We start from the raw sequence: 18,148 nt of genomic DNA on the forward strand, positions 1-18,148 counted from the left end.
GTCTGGTGTTTGTTAGTTGTTTCTGGGAGGAAAGAAGAGGAAAGGAAGGGGTGGAAAGTTCCCATTTTGCAGTGTGAACGTAGGCAACCCGGCCCCTCTGCGCATGCACAAGGGCAGTGCCCTGGGCTCAGCTGCACACACCTGCTCCTTGCTCCTGCACCTGTCTCCATGTGCTCCTGGCTCCTGCACCTGCCTCTCAGGAAGCCTCCTGCTCCTGGCAGCTGGAACAAATGGCTCCAGGGCCATGGAGGTAGAGAGGAGTCCTGTTTATTAAAGCTCTTTGTGCAATTCAGCATGAAGAAACAACATGGGTAACAAATATAGCCATGGTTATTAAATACTTGCAAATCCAAAATGCAATCTTCAGTGGCTAAAAAATACTTAGAATGTGGTGGATGATGTCAGAAGGTTCAGAAACATCTAAAGGAAAACACTGCAGGTCATCTCCTTTCCCTGTAATGTAAAATATGCATGGCTAGTTTTGAGGTACTGATGTTGAGAGGTATCATTCATCTTTTGTGACATGATGGTGAAGACCTAATGTAGTCTATATAATCTATTTAGTTTTACAGAGAAATTGGAACTTTTCAGGTAAGACTACTTTGTTTCAATTACAACCAGCATATAGATGCCAATCCTTAAAAATAAATCTTAAAGGCTTCCCCTGTCTGCTTGGAATTAGTTAAGTTCTTACAGGATGTATCAGTCTATTTACAGTAGGAATGAACAAGTTCAAACTTATGTCCCTGGAGATTTATGGAGATTTGCAGCTTGGCTGTTTTGCAGTATGCAGGAGCAGCATGTTTAAACATGCACTGTGTTTGCTGGCAGCCTCCACTTTCCTTTACCACTGGCTCTGTTAGCCTAGTCACCACTCTCCTTGTGCACTGCATAATTTCCAAATCATTTTTTCCTTAGAGCTGCTCCTGAATTTCTCAGTAGCTGAGAATAACTACAGCTGTTCTGGTACTTAAATATTAGACAACACTGCTGTATGCTCAGATGTTCTTTTCTAGTAAACAAACAGGAAGCAATTTCCCTGCCCATTAATCCATCAGTGACATATACTTAAGTGGCACTGAACTATTTTTAATTTTAATCATATTGTAATTTTGTCAAAAACTAGGATTTAACTGCAAGGTACCTTTCCAGAATCCTTGCTTACTTGCTCCAGTAGCAAACTGGTAAAATGTGCTCAGTCTGTTATACTTAGTCTTGGTCCAGGCACCTTGATGCCCTAAAAATTTGTTTCTCACAACTCATCTGAATCCTTCCTTTCTCTTCCCACATATGAAACAGGTTTCTGGTGACAGATGTGGGTTCAGGTGGTTCATCTGTTCCTCTTTACTTTAATCCTGTTACTTGCTACACCCTTTACTCTGAAAGAATTAACCTCATGTCCAAAATTTGCTTTTTAGATGTGTGTTTCAGTTTCACAATGGGTCTTTGGGAATGGAGCTCTCAATCCATGAGCATTTCCTTTAAAATGTATTTGACTGAGAGGCCAGGCAGGTTCCCCCAGCAGGATCAGCAGTCATCTCTACAGGAAAGAGAGGTTTTTTTCCTATTTTGCGCTCTGCAGGAAGTAGGAAAAGTCTCTAATCGAAAAATGCATATTTTATTTGGTATAATCATCTGTATTTGTAAGAATCAATGGTGGTTCTTCATGATTTTGTTTGAAAAGAAATACCAGGTGTTTTACCTGTATTATCTTTCTTAAGGAAAAAAAAAAGTTCACTGAAAAGGATATCAGAGGCCAAAGACATTTCAAAAATATAAAAATCTGAAAAAAAAGTATCTATATCCTAAATGTAATTTATAAAAATACTATCCCTGTGTTTTTCCTCAGTGATGCTTCCTGATCTATCTGTAAACAACTCATTCACTGAAAAAACTTTAAGTCCTTTTTTTATTTAAAGGAATCAAACTGCTCTGCAGCTGCCTCTTTGGACCAAATTCTGGACAAGTATATAACTATATATCTCATAATGGAGTTTCAGTGTATATTTTTTTTCCAGTGTATATATAAAACTTTTATTCAGTATATATTTCAAATTATTATTTTTTATTTTATATATTTTTATATGTCAAATTATTGTTTTTTCCAGAAATAAGATTTTGTAAGAATCCCAGGTCTTTCAAGCCCAGGTCTTAGTCATTTTAGTCATAGAAATATTATGTCAAATAAAACAATATATACACACATATTTATATAAAATTATTTATAAATTCATATAGAAATAAATATAAAAATAGAAATAGAAATACAAATACATAATATAAATATATATATAAATTGGTATATATTAAAAATGTAGTTTCAAACTGTGATTACATATAGAGATGAAGAGTGGCTAAACTGATTTAAGGACACCTACAGGAAGGGTTAGGAAAGAGGTACAGCATGAAATTCCGTGTAACAAGCGCTGCATTGTCTCGGTTCAAATCGCTGGTGGTGAAACAGCGCTCCCTGATGTCCAACAAGCGGCTTGGAAGTCCAGAAGCTCCATCCACTCTTCCCAGTATTCTTGGATGAATTGTTCAACATCCTTCTGAAAATTGTAGTTAATAAAAAGCAAAGTTGGGAACCAGTTAATTGGACTATAGAGTCAGGTAAAGTTCTGTTTCCTTATTCTCACTGGGTTCAGGGATCAGCATTTCCATGTTGATGTTTTTCCATCATGCTTCCAAGCTGAATCCGTGAGTCATCCCCATCTCAGCTCTATCTCAGGCTGCAGAGTCCTGCAAGGGAGGGAAGGCAGAGTCCCAGACATTCTCACAGCTCCCTCTCACAGGTTCCGTTTCCTCAAGGGTCTGATCCAGTGCTGTGCAATGTTCTGAATCAGAGCAGGACCCGAGTCCTGGCAGGCTGGGGACAATACACTGCTGGAAGGTCACAATTGCTGTTCAGTGACTTGATTGTGACAGATTTTTGAGTGAAAAAAAGAAGAAGCATTTTAATATTTTGTTGTTGTTGAACCACCAGCTCAAAAATTATTTCAGAGATGGAAGACCTACAGGAAGCTCTGTGTGGGTAGAGATTGACACTGTAAGTCACTTTTTATTGATGTAAAGGTGTAAAGAATAAGGAAGTATGCATGTCACAATTATCGTTGCAGCTTCATGTTTTGCAATAGGGAATAAAAAAGAAGATATTTTTTCCTGGTTTAAAAGATTAAGATGGTTAGGTGTAAGTTTCTGTAACCTGCCCTTCCTTTGTTTTACACAGTTATCAATTGATGAGTACTTTAAATTCCTTGATGAAAAGTAATATGCAAAAAAAAAAAAAAAAGAAAAGAAAAAAGAGAGAGAACAATTACCTCACAGTGAGGTAACTCACTGTGAATATGTGTCCAAGAAGAGAGAATTTCAAAGAAGCAGACTTTATCCCTGCCCATGTATTTGGTATTGTCCCCACCCTTCAGTCTGTTCCATACAGAGATGTTGTTGCTGCATTTACCACTTGGTATTTTTCTTATCTCTCTCCCTGATCAGAAACTTGACATGATCTTTCCCTTAATCTAACTCAGAGCACGTAAATAATTTAGCAAATTATTAATAGAATATGAGGAAGGTGTAAAGAGGCCTCTCTCCTCATTACCATAACAAATGAGGCCACTTACACTTTAATTGGCCTGAGCAGGGGGAAACAGTGAAATGGATGTATGTCTTGCCATCTTCCTAGGATAAATCTTTAGCTCTTCTAAGAAAAGGCAACAGTAAGATTTCACACTGAATCTTATTAGCAAAAGGATTTTTTCATTCTTGTTCTTACGTCTCAATAGACTGCCTTAGACTAATTGCATTAATTGCCCGTGTAGCAGCAGTGCATCCTGCACCTCTATGTTAAATGATCTTTAGAGTCAGGTATCCCTTCTCCTTCGTGTCCCATCTCTCCTGGGGAGACGTTTATCAGTCTGGGGAGATGTTTTAATCATAGAATCACAGAATAATGTGGGTTGGAAGGGACCTTAAACATCATCTCATTCCATGGGCAGGGTGGGACACTTCCCACTAGAGCAGGTTACTCAGAGCCCCATCCAGCCTGGTCTTGAACACTTCCAGGGATGGAGCATCCACAGCTCCTCTGGGCAACTTATGCCTTGTCACCACTCCCAGAGTGAAGAATTTCTGCCGAACATCTAATCTAAGCCTACTGGGAAGGGAAGGGAAGGGAAGGGAAGGGAAGGGAAGGGAAGGGAAGGGAAGGGAAGGGAAGGGAAGGGAAGGGAAGGGAAGGGAAGGGAAGGGAAGGGAAGGGAAGGGAAGGGAAGGGAAGGGAAGGGAAGGGAGCGCTCTCAGAGCCCCCAGGCAGCCCTGACCTGGCGGCGAGGCGAGCAGGAGGTGCTCCCGCCGTGCCCCGCTCCCATTGGCTGCCGCGCCCCAGGCGCCAACAGGAGGGGCGGGAAGAGAGAGCGACACGCCATCCGATTGGCTGGAGCGGTGCGCCGCGCACGCTGATTGGCTGCGAGAGGCGCCACTCGAGGCGCGGAGGCGTGAGGGAAGGGACAGGGGCGGCTTTGGGCTGTGGCGGCGGGAGCCGAGAGCGCGGCGTCCCCTCAGGGCCCTTCCGTGCTCATGCGGCACGCACCCGAGAGCTGGGGAGCCAGGTAGGCTGCGGTGAGCCAGCCTCCGACAGCCCCCTGCTGGGAGACCTCCTGAAGGCTTAAATACATTTATACATCCCGCCAAAAAATACCCTTGCTCACTGTCCCTTTGGTATCCCCTCACATTTCGCGGTTACAAACACCACAGGTATGTTGGTTTCCTTGCCTGTGCCTTCAGGGTATGTCCAGCGTGAGGGATAAGATTAATTCCCAAGGGCAATTAGGAGCTCAAGACTTGATTTTAATCTATCAACATGGCTCAATCACAGTTCTGCTCCCTTAGTTCTATTAATATTCCTTATTAAAAAAAAAAAAAAAAAAAAAAAGAAAAAGACACAATCACAAATTGGAGGGTGAGAACACAGGTTTTTTGGTAGATCTAAGGAAGTGTGTGGAGCTACAAGGATCTGACAAACAGCAGCTTTTCCCACATCTTTTCCTATTTTCCAAAGTTGATAGAAAAAGGCAAAATTGAAGGCTCCTTCTACTGGGGAAAAATAAAGCTTTATAAAATTAGAACTAAATCAAAGAACTCTGATTTAGTTGGCTGTCTCAGGGCATAAAACTTAGATAATCAGTACTGATGAAATTAATTTTTCATCATCTGACAGAAGTTCTACTGAAAGTTCATGTGAACAAAAGAAATGTACTAGTGGCGAAACTGACTAATTTTGTAGTTAATTTCTTCTTATTTCTTTAACAGGAACCTTTGCTAAACGAAATGAAACACAATCTGGTGTGTCAGACACCTCCCACTGTCACTGTTCATGTAAAATCGAGTGCATCCAGATCACATCAGCAAAAAAAACTTACTAGACTAAAGAGACCTGCTTTTAAAGACCATCAAGGAAATTGTGAAAAAGGGGTTCCTAGTCAGAAATATAAATGTCCAAAGGGACCATGCCTAGTTATTCAGCGTCAGGAAATGACATCTTTCTTTAAATTATTTGGTAGGTTAATAATGTGAGATATGAATGAATTGACTGAACAGAATGTTTTCTGAGCTCAGGAGTTTTGAGAGTGCTTTTCATATTGAAAGTAATGGCAGTTCTTTATCAAAAGGTTTTGTTGTTATAGTTTGGTATAGAAATATTTAATGTTTAAGTTAAAAATACAAGGGCTACCAAATTGATGAAAAGTATCTTTTTAAAATTACAAATGAAACCAAGGTGGTTTGCTACTTTTTATTTTATTATAATTTTCCTTACTATTTTCTCTTATATTTCAACAAATACATGTAAAACAATGTGCATCTTGTTTTACACAAGGCTTAAAAAAAGCCTTGTCTGTTAAATGTGTTCTTTACTGTGGGAATAAACTTCTGGGGGAAGAAGTGGAATGATCTAAGGAGTTGGAGCACCTCTTCTTTATTTGTGTCTCTTTCACATGAAGTTTTGTATTTATTTAATTTAGCAAGACATTAAGTAATAGTGGAAGATTACAGCTGGTTTTTATTTGACCCTTAAATACAGAAGTGAATGAGAGAGAGCTGCTGGTAATTGCAGTACATGGTCATGGACAATGAAGCACTGACCAAAAATAAGCAAGTATTGCCCTATAAAGGCTGCCAGGTAATGAAGGTGCAGGATCTCAGCAGTTCCTCTGAAATAATGGTGTGCTACCACCTGGAAGCATGTAATGCAGGAAGAAATTATGCAAATAGGAAAAATACTGGTTATTTTTCCACCTTCACCTGCTGTTACTGAGAATGGATGAAATGCAGCCACCAGATTTTCCACCTTGCCTTTCTGGTAGAGTTTGTTTCCTTTTGTCATGTAAGCTTTTTTCACACCTGAACCTCTCCTACTGCAGTAGGGAGCAGTTTCTCTGTTCCCTGCTGGCTGGTCTAGCTTCTTTTCTTTCATTTGGTTTAATGAAAGACCATCTGCTATTTATTTATAAATACCTGCTGACATAAACAGATTTAGTGTTTGAAATACTACAGCTTTCTCTTGTTACAGATGATGATCTAATCCAAGACTTCCTTTGGATGGACTGTTGCTGTGAAATTGCAGACAAGGTAAGTGTATTTCCTTCTCAGTAAACAGAACATTCATTGAGTGAGAAATCTGCCCTTAGTTACTTGATACTTTAATGCAAATACAGAACATCTTTTTCTAATGGTTTCAGGTGGAAGTTTCAAGAAAGTTATTTCATGCTTTCCTCATTGTTAAAAATGATGAAAATATCTTGGTGCAAGATGTGTGAATCGATGTAGGAAATACTGTATCTAAGTAACACATTGATACTTCATTTTACATTTTAAAACAGTATCTCTTGGCAATGACTTTCGTTTATTTCAAGAGAGCTAACTTCACACCAAGCGAGCATACCAGAATCAATTTCTTTGTGGCTCTGTAAGTACTTTAAAATTATCTGGTTTTATTAGAATAAACTTTGCATTGTATTTCTTTCTGACACTGATAACTATAATAGGTGATGAGACTTCCTTGAGGAATATAGAAACAACTGATCTAGGGGGTGGCAGGGGGGCTGTCCCTTCCCACCCAGACCATTCTGAGGTTCTGTGATAATCTACATACTGTACATAACCAGTGCAAAGTCACTGTTCTTCCTGAGATGGAACAAGCTTGAGCAGCAGGCAGGGCTTGCCTGCATTTGTGCAGTGATACACACAGCAGCATTCTGCCCACCAAACTGAATCTGGGAGCTTTTTAAAGCATTTCAAGAAATATATTCAAGGCAATACACTGCAACATGTAGGTGGCTCCCAGGTGCTCATATAAAACCCTATTTCATATCTTTGCCAGCCTTTAGGGCATTTGTATCAAAACATTTCACCATGGCATCTCAGGAGTAAATTGTTATTAAAGTTTCTGTCAATATATTTAAATCAACTGTAAAAACATTGCTAGAGAATTTCTTTGAACTTTTTTGAACAGTTGTAAAATGCCTATGCTTTGAAACAGTGGTGGAATCAGTAATCCAGCTTTACCAGGCCTACATAACCCTCTCTATTTGGCTATACCTGCAGAGTGTTCTGCAATTTTTTTTTATTTTTACAGTGTTATGGTGCTCAGGTCATCTTTTGTTCCATTGCTTCTCAGATGCTCTGATTTGCACACAAAGGGGGCAAAGGTGGCTGTTCCTTCTGCTGTCACTGGTGCTGTGGGTGACACCCACAGAGCTTGGAGGAGGGAGCCCTCTGAGCCCCCTGAAGGGGGAAAAGCCAGGCCAGAACAGTGAAAAGGTTAGAGGGGGACAGAGAGTGTGGTGAGGCTGGGACTAGAGAGAATATTGGGGTCAGGAGCAAGTGAGAAAACTGGGGAGGAGACCAAAAGTCCTAATTTTTCAAGTGTGATTTACAGGAGTTTAGTATCAGGTGGGTCCAGAGGAAATAAACATTTTCCTGTTGTCTGAGAAGACAATTTAAAACTAAAAGTAACTAGGTAGTGAACAAAGGGAAGAACAGAGACATTAAAAAAGTAAGTTTTGCATTTCTAACTAAAGGTAGACCTGTATTTAGTTGTTTGCTCATAATTTAATATAAGCAATGTAATTTTCCAAGAATAGCTAAATTCCATAAAGTAAAAAGTGAAGAGTTTAAGAATTCACAGGAGAGTTTTAAGCCTTATTTAAAGAATTTAAAGCATCAATCAGAAATTGTTCATTTTATTGAAGGGTTTCTTGCCAGCTTGGAGAAGGATGTCAGGATGTATTAGTTCTTGCTTATCCATTAATTTAGGAAACTCAAGAGTAAAACAATTTCTATAGAAGCTTGGGTTTTTTACCCAAAGGATGCATATGGAACTAATTAAGAAATACTGTATTCCAGAGAGAAGGCTGTATTTTGTTAGTGTTTTTTCCTCACAATACTAGAAAAAAGAACCACTGCAACACACCTGTTACTTTATGTTAGAAATCATTCTAATATAGTGCTATAAGATTGCATAATGTTTACAAACATAAACATATATATATTTAAAGGTATCTGGCAAACACAGTTGAAGAAGACAATGAAGAAGCAAAGTATGAAATTTTCCCATGGGCTTTGGGCAAAGCCTGGAGAAAGCTGTTCCCTGATTTCCTAAAGTTAAGGGATCAACTTTGGAGTAGAATTGACTACAGGGCTATTGTAAGCAGACGCTGCTGTGAAGAGGTAGGGAGGGAGATTTCATATTGTAGATGCTGAAATCATAACAAGTAACACCAGCTTGCAATTTAGCTCTGTACAGCTAATTTAGTTTCTTCCCTAAAGTAAACAGACAACCCATGGGAAAGAAAAGATGCTGCTAAAACATAATGGTCTATTTATCCTCCATAGTTTTTCCTTCTCCATTTAAAATACATTATTTGAAACAGTGTTTTTTAAGTAAACTAGAATATCTTATATTGCACTACTGTTAAAATTGAAGTTTCTATTGACTAGTATTTGCTTTGTGCAAATATTTTTTTTTATTTAAAATCTACCTTAATTTGTTTCACTTCATCCACTTTAGAAATAATTTTGTGTGCTTTACAATTGATAAGGAAAAAATATATTTCTCACTTTTCAGGTGAAGTGTGTATCTGGAAAAACCCTTGTCATGCTCTAAGAACATAATGTTTACTTCCAGATGGTGGAAAATAAAATCTCCCATTTACTCTAGAGGCCCATTTCTGGGGATGGGATTAGATGCCATGGGAAAAGCAAAAGGAACAAGGCGAGTGCAGGATGCTTTTCCTTGCACACCCTCCCAGCTTCCCACCAGTGTTATTTCAGTGATGATGAACACTGCCAGCTGATGTTTGGAGCTGGCCAAAGTGACCAGCTTGTGTCCAACATGAGCTGCTGTTTGTGATGACTCAGGTGAACATACAGGGCTGGAAGCTGGGATGTTTCCACACCTGACTGTATCAGGATTACTTACCCCTGCCTAAGGACAGTGAGACAGATAAGAGATGATGCCCATTTCAGCTAGGTTAATTCCCTGCCATACCCTATCTGGATCTAGTTTTCAGCTGTGTGTTTCCCCATCATGTTTGCTGTTCCTGATGCCACCATGGCTGTTCCCACAGGTGATGGCCATCGCTCCAACACACTACATCTGGCAGCGAGAGCGCTCGGTGCAGCACAGCGGCGCCCTCAGGAGTTATGAGGATCGGGTGCAGCTGCCCCGGGGCCCCAGTGCCACCCCCACAGACTGCCTGCTGTGCGGGAAGAAGGGCAGGTTTGTACGGCTGGGATTGTCATCCTCCTCCTCCTCCACCGACACGCTGGAGATGATGGACCTGCACTCCTCCCAGAAATCAAAGGATGCCTTTGCCACTGACAAAATGTTCATCGACTCTCCTTCTCATAAAGCCCAAGGTATGGTGTGGGTTTCATGGTACAGGAAAATGCTGTGAATAATTTTCCATACTTGTCCTTCTGAGTGCTGCAGGGACTGCTCTGTCCCTCCCTATTACACCTCAGCAGAACTGTGCTTTTACCCTCATGGATTCATTTTCACATAGTGTATCTTGACTTCCTGGAAGCACCAACAGCTTTACATTGAGTCTCTCCATGTTACTTTCACCTACTACAGTAGATTTTGAGCTTATTTCAATATTTCAGTATATCTGCATGCTTTAGTTACCAACTGCTTTACATTGAGTCTCTTCATGTTACTTTCACCTACTACGGTACATTTTGGGCACATTTCAGTATTTCAGTATATTTGCATGCTTTAGTTACCAACTGTTTTACAGTGAGTCTCTTCGTTCACCTACTATGTTAGATTTCAGCTGCATTCCAGTCTACTCAGGCATTTTTTTGCTATTCTTGCATTCTAAAAGAAACTGAGAGTCCTGTTTTAAATGATTTTTTTATGGCTGGAACAATAAGAATACTGGTATGTGTAAAGTGAGTCGAAGTGCTCTTGCTGAGAGCATGTTTTGAGACAGGCTAGGATGCTCATTTGTGGTATGGGTTTGGACATAGGTTAAATCACAATTTCCATTTTCCTCTAAGTATCTGATTTGTTGACAATTTATACAAGACTGTTTTAATACTGGGGTATGAGTAGAAAACAAGATCTTATTGCAAGAATTGAATCTCTGCCCATTAATCTACTCACAATGGCATCCTCAGCCTTTGCATTAGGGCCCTCTGTTACATACAGCAGCTGTGGGGCAACCCATTATTAAATTTATTATTAGAAGTTAAACACACTTGAGATGTAAACTTCCTCAGGCATCTGGATAAGGCCTCAGCTCTGCAAAGACTCTCCTGTAATTAACCAGTGCAGAGTTCCTACTATACTTATCTAATACAGAGGTAGTTATTTATAGCTCTGTATATTTTATTTGCATGTGTTCTCATTAATATCCAAATTTTCACCATTACAGCAAGATTGTTACTGTTTTTGACAGCTTTAGTACAAATATGATTCTCAACTTGGAAAAAAATTGCACTTGACTATTTCCTGAGATATAAAGCAAGTCAGGTGTTTACAAAACAAAACTTAATAATTTAATGTGTTAAACATCACCACTTACTCAGGGAAGACCTAAAATGACTTCAAGTCTGTTTTTACTTGAGAGATCTGGCTTCTCATCTCTCAAGGGCCAGAAAAAAATGGTGTTTCCTCCAACCACTTGAGAATACCTTATATGAAGCTTATTCACAAATAAGCAGGCAACTGGCAGCATGAGTGCTGGAAGGGAACCAAAGCTGTGCCTGTCAACAACTGTTCTGGTATTGAAATAAGCACAGCTTTATCAAGTGAACACATTCAGTGAATTTCAGTTTCTCTTAAAGTTATGCTTTAAGAACTTTGTTCTTAAAGAAACCTATAGTTGGAAGCCAGCAAAATATTCATTTCAAAGGAGAGCCTTTGATCCCTCATTTCGTTACTAAAATTTTTTCTCCTTCTTTCTGGCAGACTGTCTGAGGCTGTCCAGCAAAAGGCAACCATGCCGCACCCTGGATCAGGATAAGTCTATGGACTGGTTTACAAGCAACGGGGAATGAAGTGCACCTGATAAGACAGAAACAGATTCTGTGATTTGCAGAACAACCTGGGCTGCATCACAACACCAGATGTGATGATTCACTTCAAACTTTTCCCTTTACGTAGTGGGATAACAGTTGGTGTTTCAAACCTGATGTAAGGTAGAAATCAGAGCAGTCATTGCTTAAAAGTTACACAACTTGCAAAATGTAGCATCTACTTTGTTATGTTTTATTTCATTCTGATACAATATTCAAATTAGCAGCTAAGGAGGCAGCAGCAGCATCAAGAAAGCAGCGGTTGAAACTTTCTCAGCTTGGTAAGGAACGCTAATTAAAAAACAAAAGTTACTACTTTAGTATTTCAATACACAATGATTATTTTATTATTATAAGTTTGATGGTTTCATGATATAGGAAAATACCAAATACTAATACAAAAAAAAAAAAAAAGGTCATTTGAAATAAAAATACCACTAAACATTTAAGATAAACTTTTTCCAAGTCTCACCTGAATGAGCTTCCTGCCAGTGGGATGGTCGGGCAATGTAAGGCACTGAGTGGTTTGTTTCAGCAGCAGCACTGAGTGACTCTGTGAGAAGGACATTTCTTTTTATTTTGTTCCCACAAGTTTAAGACCTACATGCAGCCTAGAGTAGACAACGTACATGTAATATTTTTCTCTGATATGTTCTTTTTTTTGTTGTCACCTATCAGAATATTCAGAACTCTTTGCATTTTGCAGATCTATACAGTATATATATTTACATTTGTCATATAAATATAATATATATATATGGCAGCATTTTTGGATTTGCCAGAACAGCATAATTCCAAAACAGAGCTCACTGGCCACTGTTTCTCCTAAGGAATCCTTAAATACATCAGGGTCCTCTAAAGCAGCTTTGTGGTGAGTATAAAGAACTGAATTTTCTTAAGAATCTAAAATTTGAGAACAGTAGTAGAAGGGCAGTCATTCTTTATTGCAGATTGAAATTTATTTTTTTAGCCCAGATTTTTAGTAGGATATTTTAACTTAAATAACAATTAATAGTCTTCTTTAAACCTGACAAGTTCTAGGGCGTTCTTGCCTATTCTCAGCTGACCTAGGTAAAAGCACTGGATCATCAAAGTGCAGTAATAGGGGATCTCACCAGCAGTGAAGTCCTTACCATTGTATTCGCTCTCCTTAAGAACTGCTTCATCCTGAATATGGATTTCTTCATACTCATTTTGAGGTGGTTCTTCAATATTTTCTTGAGTTCCCACCACTTGGCTTGATTTGTTATGCTTGAGTTTAGCAGGGAGTACTGACCAGCTCCTGTGAGTTACCTCAATTATCCTTTCACACAAAAAGGGAAGCTTGCAGCTCCGTATTCTGTCTAAAAGGTCAATAACCTGTGTGATGCTTTTGAAGAAATGCAAAGGGTAAAGTAGTATTTTGAAAACTCAAAGCACAAAATTTCAGTTTTACTGACTTTGGCACATTCTTTACCTTTGGGGTTACATGAGTCCTTCAGTTTTAGGGTAAAGGAGCAACCTGACTACTGCATTGGAGAACAGTGCAGTTACTTTGAGGATGCCATAAAGGTCAAACGTCACTGACCAGAATGAGAACATTCCCCAGGCAGCTGCCAAAGGATTTGGCCAAGTGTAATTTATACTGAGTACAACTCCCAAAGAAAGTTACATGGGGAAAATCCCAACTTTGTTAACCATTTCATTAATGCTGGATGTGTATTGCAGAAGATGCTTGGTTTTGTACTGAGGCCAGGTAATGCCTGAGTAAAGGTGCCAGAAAGAAATACTTACTTTGCCAAGTACACAGCACACACCCCACCTTGTTTCAGGCTTGGGTGTACGACAGGCAGAGCACACTGAGGGTCCAGCATGTCCAGAACTACCTGCAAGAGAAAGACATATTAATGTACACTGGGAGAACATATGTACCTCTACCAGAGTAACATACAGCAATGCTGGGGTGATAAAAGGTTATGGAAAAGAGATGCATACAACAGCAGTGTGTAATCAGCCTCCAGTTTTATCACTGCCTCTCAAAACCTGAGGTGCACTTACACAAAATGAAGTCCTCTCTACTTCCAAATGAATTTCTATTAAAACAGCAAGTAGCATTTGGCCAACTAAGTAGGTCTGTAGGAAGTTAAGCCTCCTAGTAATTAAATCACATAATCCTGACAATACTAAAAACTTTTAAAAGACTACATTTACTAACACATTTGAATACCTATTTCTCAAATATGAAAAAAGAAAAAGATTGTTCAAATGTATAAAAAGAACACATGATGGTCACAATGTCTAACTTGCTGTAATTTCAAGATTAAAACTACTTCTTGTCTTTGGTAATTTATCCATCTTCTGCTAGGAAGCTATCCAGATTGTAGAACAATGGGATATGCAATATCTGATCCTTCCTGCAGAACTGTTATTTAAAACATTTTTCAAAAGGTATTTTTATGCTATGTTTTATATTTCTTTGCTTGCACCACTTTAAAAATTGCTATTTGTTTAAAGCATTTAGTATGTAGTTGTAAGTAGTTTGTCAGCTTTACAGGGAAGAATGGTAAACATCAACCTATTTTCCTCAGCAAAACTCCTTTTAGGAAATCTGGATACAAAGAAGCAGGACAGGAGAACAAGCCACAGCATTCTCTAAATTATGGTGTAGTTACATTGTGCATTCTATACAGCTGATAGAAAAGTGGTCACATAGTTGCATATAAATAAGGTTCTGTATTCTTCTGAAATTTAATGCTTGAAATATGTATCTCATAAAAATATCAGTTTCTCAAATTTACAGGAAAGCAAGTTGGTATTTGCTTACAAGACAGCAGTAATTAATTGTAATATTTCTATTGTACAGCTTTATCACTCTTTCATTTGACAACCTGTAACTGGAACCTTGAAAACATTTGTATCTGACAAAAAAATTACAATGTTTCTTTCACTGATGAGGACCTGGAGTGTTATTTCTCATGCTAGATATGGGAATCCCTTGCATGAGCACTAGAGGTTTTCATTGATGGAGAACAGCCAGGTGTCACACGGGGGAGTTGTTTGGATTCACTCACTGCATCAAGTGTTACAGATTTCAGATCTGCAGCAGCTGCTGAAATGTCCTTCAGAATGAACTCCACATTATCTGGCCACTCGTCCGTGTGTCCGATTCCCCACGCAGAGCGCCAGTGCCTGTAATTCTTCTTGGCTAAATTATGGTGATCCTCTCTGATTTCATAGCTCAGAACACGGCCCTGGGGCCCAACTGCAAACAAACAGAACACACTCCACTCACCACTTTACACTGCTGTTACAAGGACTTGGGGAAAAAACCCAACAAAAGCAAAAACCATAGCCTATAACATAAGCACACCTTTCCATCTCCACTTTGGGAAATTATCACACATGAAACAATCAATAACAATCTGTGTTTTCTTTACATTTCAAACAAACATGCAGAAAAAGTGCCATGTCAGTTCTTTCACAGACAGCAATCCATCAATGCACAGATGAAATAAAGTGTAGTTATGGTAGTACAGACTGTTCCAAGATGTTCTCCTGAAGTCACTCGTGCAGCAAAACACAAGTAGAGCATCTGTGGCCCCTGCTAGATCCTTCTGCTAGAGCAACCAGAGGTACCAGCTGGGAATGCTGCACCAGTGCTCACAGAAACCTGCTCACTGATCTCAGCCACACAGACACATTTTCCAGTGTACTCTTTGATTTACCCAGGTTTGTGTAAGCTTCCTGTTACTGTCTGCAACAGCAATAAATTATTAAGACTAAATTTACTGTTCTGAAATTTACCACGAGTCCAATGTACACTGTTTCTCATACAGGATGCATTTCCAGGCTGTGCAGGCAGACAGCAGGGTGTGCACTGCTGTATTATTCCATATTTGTATTACTCCAATTCCTCAAGCCTATGTCACTGCTCACTTCTCTCTCCTTGCTACTCTGGAATGGGTGCAGGCAGCTGTCAGGAAGGAGCAGCTCCCCAGGTCACTTCTGTGCCTTTTTAAGCCATTTCAGTTTGAAGTCACCAGGTCCCTTCCCTCACCTATGTGATCCCACTGCGAATCCATTCAGATAACTGAGTAAAAGAAGGGATGGATTTTTCCTTGATCCAGCTCACACCACATCAGACAAAGGCCAGAACCAGCTGGTAAGAAAGAGAAGGTTGCAGCACATTGCCTTTGATCACCTGAAGCAGTTGTAGAGTCACAGTGCCAACTCCTTGTTACCTTAGATTATCAGTTTAGAAACATCAGAAAAATTAAATTCTTCCCACTGGGGGGGGGGTCAGTTTTACCCCTACTCATTCAAAGTATTTTCTACTTTTTGAAAATGCTTTTTTAAAAATAAGAAAAAGGTGAAATAGCTAGGCAAAACTTCATTACTGTGAAGCTACAGTATACATACAATTTGCATACATCATATTTTCCAGTTCTCAAAGATTTTAAAGTCATGACAAATACCACTCTCTCAACTCTCCTGTTTCATGTCAGCAGTTTCTGGGAATTATTAAAGAAATAATGGAAAATATAAAAGCAATAACAATTAAGAGATGAATGAAATCTGTTGAATCAACAAGAATTTTGGAAATTAAATAATTCCATGGACATTGGATTTGGATTCCAGCATTTACCCACACAGCAGCTGTTTTCCTTGTTGGGTATCACTGGTGTGTATTCAATGGGGGCAAAAGCAGCCACCACTAGGAACCAGCAAATCAAATCTATTTATTTCTGTGTCAGCACCAAAGTGTGTTCAGCTGTGACTAAAACTGGCTGTATTTGGGGCCAATTTAAATTCAATAAATTGAAAATAGCAATGCAATTTTATACCTTTTTCCCACTCCTCAAATAGAGCTGATCTGGCACATGACAACTGCACTCTTTCCCTGGATAGGGTTAACAGCCTGGTAATGCCAATGATTCTGCCAACTTGGCCCATTTACAGCTAAATTAAAGTGATTAGAAAAAAACTGTTGGACAAGACTGAAAAATGAGAGGAATAATTGGCAAGTTCAGGTGTGCTTGTATGAAATGGCCACAGCAGGCTGAATACCCAGGGCAGAAAGATCAGCTGCTGTATTTTGCCTTAGCCAGTAGCAGGTGTTCCATCTCTTTGGGTTCTGGGTCTGCCTGAAGGGCAAGCTGGGGAAAGCTAAGGACTCCTACTTTCCCTCTCTCTAAATGGAAAGAGAAGTGCTGATCTTTATCTGCTGTTTAGTCAGCTTCTAGCTCCTAGAGCAGCAATGTTTGCTTTGAGGATAATCCTATGCTAGCTTCAAAATACCAATGGAACTAAAAACCCCAGACACCAGCTTATTCCACAAAGATGATCAGAAGAAACCAAGCAATAGCAGTAGGAGGCAGAAGGATGGAGAGGAAGCAGAGGTGCAACTGCTGACCCTGAAACTTGGGCCCAATATATCAAGACCAGCTGCAGCTGAGCGATCTTGAGGCATAGCTGAAACAGCTTTCTGCAGGGCCTTTGGTAGCAACCATTTACACTACGGCCCTCTAAGCACAGTCAGAATGGTTTGTAGTCCCTGTGCTGATATAACTTTCCTTCAAATCAACAAAATATACATGAACTGCAGCAAAGCTTTCATACGCTGAACAGTAAGGACCACGAGAACCATAAGTATCTGGGCAAAAAAACCCCCCAAGTTGTGATAAGGAAATAAATGAATACTGTGTTGTCTAAAGCCAGGTTCTCACCTGCTCTTGACAGAAACAAGCTCATAGCACCAGACCCGCTGCCAGTTTCCAGCACGGTATCTCCCGGGTGGAGATCCATCATCATTAATAGAGCACTTATATCCTGCGAGCGAGAAAACCATGGCACGTTACTATTAACGCTTTAATATTATTAAAGGTGAAATTAAAGGTGAGATTCGGCCAGCGACCTGCCAGCCACCAGCGGTACCTTGGGGTAGGCGATGGTGGCTCCCCGCGGCATGAGCAGCACGTACTCGTCCAGCGAGGGCCGCCTCAGCAGCAGCCGCTTCCCGGCCGACGTGCGCAGCACCTGCCCGGGCAGCTGCCCGATGATGTCGCGGTGGGGCAGGAACCCGCCGGGGCTGCTCAGCACCGCCTCCGCCGCCAGCCGGCACAACACCTTCAGCGTCCAGTTGTTCTTCCTCGGCATCTCCGCCAGCGCCAGCTCCCCGGCGCGAAAAGGGCCGGAGCGCGGACCCGCCGCACCAGCCAGCGCTTGACGGGGGGCAACCATGGCCACCTCCTCCTCCTTCTCAGGGCGAGCCTGAGGCGGCTCCGGCACTGCCGCCGCCGCGCCCCGCGCCACCGCCGCCGCTTCCTCGGGCGGCAGCAGCCGCCTTACCCGCTCCAGCGGCGACAGCGAAGTCTCCCATGCCCGCCTACGAGGCTTCCCTTCGGCAGGAAAAGAAGAGGAAGAGGATGATGAGGAGGAGGAAGAGGCGACCGCCCGCCGCAGCGCGCGCCAGGCCCTCATGGAGCGGCCGGGGGCGGGAAAAGGGGGCGTGGCTCCCCTTCACTACCGTCGCCCCGCGCGCCTGCGCCGCACGCCCCGATGACGCCATACGGCGTCATCGGGGCGTGCG

At 40.8% G+C, this 18,148-nt stretch overlaps 2 protein-coding genes across 2 annotated transcripts; one reads left to right on the forward strand and one right to left on the reverse strand.

Moving 5' to 3' along the window:
* The first annotated feature begins 4,671 nt into the window (after positions 1–4,671).
* Positions 4,672–12,286, forward strand: SPDYA (speedy/RINGO cell cycle regulator family member A). Its single transcript, XM_059469636.1, has 7 exons — positions 4,672–4,755; positions 5,311–5,557; positions 6,569–6,627; positions 6,879–6,964; positions 8,556–8,727; positions 9,627–9,918; positions 11,474–12,286. The coding sequence occupies exons 2-7, from the start codon at positions 5,329–5,331 to the stop codon at positions 11,560–11,562; spliced, it is 927 nt and encodes a 308-aa protein (XP_059325619.1). The 5' UTR covers positions 4,672–4,755; positions 5,311–5,328; the 3' UTR covers positions 11,563–12,286.
* Positions 11,760–18,039, reverse strand: TRMT61B (tRNA methyltransferase 61B). Its single transcript, XM_059468193.1, has 7 exons — positions 17,494–18,039; positions 17,286–17,388; positions 14,631–14,821; positions 13,354–13,445; positions 12,714–12,949; positions 12,053–12,133; positions 11,760–11,871 (listed from the first exon to the last, which is right to left on the reverse strand). The coding sequence occupies exons 1-7, from the start codon at positions 18,037–18,039 to the stop codon at positions 11,828–11,830; spliced, it is 1,293 nt and encodes a 430-aa protein (XP_059324176.1). The 3' UTR covers positions 11,760–11,827.
* Positions 18,040–18,148: the final 109 nt, after the last annotated feature.

This window comes from Ammospiza nelsoni, chromosome 3 (genome assembly GCF_027579445.1).
Source record: "Ammospiza nelsoni isolate bAmmNel1 chromosome 3, bAmmNel1.pri, whole genome shotgun sequence".
NCBI lineage: Eukaryota > Metazoa > Chordata > Aves > Passeriformes > Passerellidae > Ammospiza > Ammospiza nelsoni.

Excerpts from the sequence above, each read along its gene's own strand:
- SPDYA (XM_059469636.1), top strand. The coding sequence starts at position 5,329 with ATGAAACACAATCTGGTGTGTCAGACACCTCCCACTGTCACTGTTCAT. Across the intron at positions 5,558-6,568 it reads ATCTTTCTTTAAATTATTTG|ATGATGATCTAATCCAAGAC; the intron begins GTAGGTTAATAA and ends CTCTTGTTACAG. Across the intron at positions 8,728-9,626 it reads GCAGACGCTGCTGTGAAGAG|GTGATGGCCATCGCTCCAAC; the intron begins GTAGGGAGGGAG and ends CTGTTCCCACAG.
- TRMT61B (XM_059468193.1), bottom strand. The coding sequence starts at position 18,039 with ATGAGGGCCTGGCGCGCGCTGCGGCGGGCGGTCGCCTCTTCCTCCTCC. Across the intron at positions 13,446-14,630 it reads AATCTGTAACACTTGATGCA|GTAGTTCTGGACATGCTGGA; the intron begins GTGAGTGAATCC and ends TTTCTCTTGCAG. Across the intron at positions 12,134-12,713 it reads TAAGGAGAGCGAATACAATG|AGTCACTCAGTGCTGCTGCT; the intron begins GTAAGGACTTCA and ends TCCTTCTCACAG.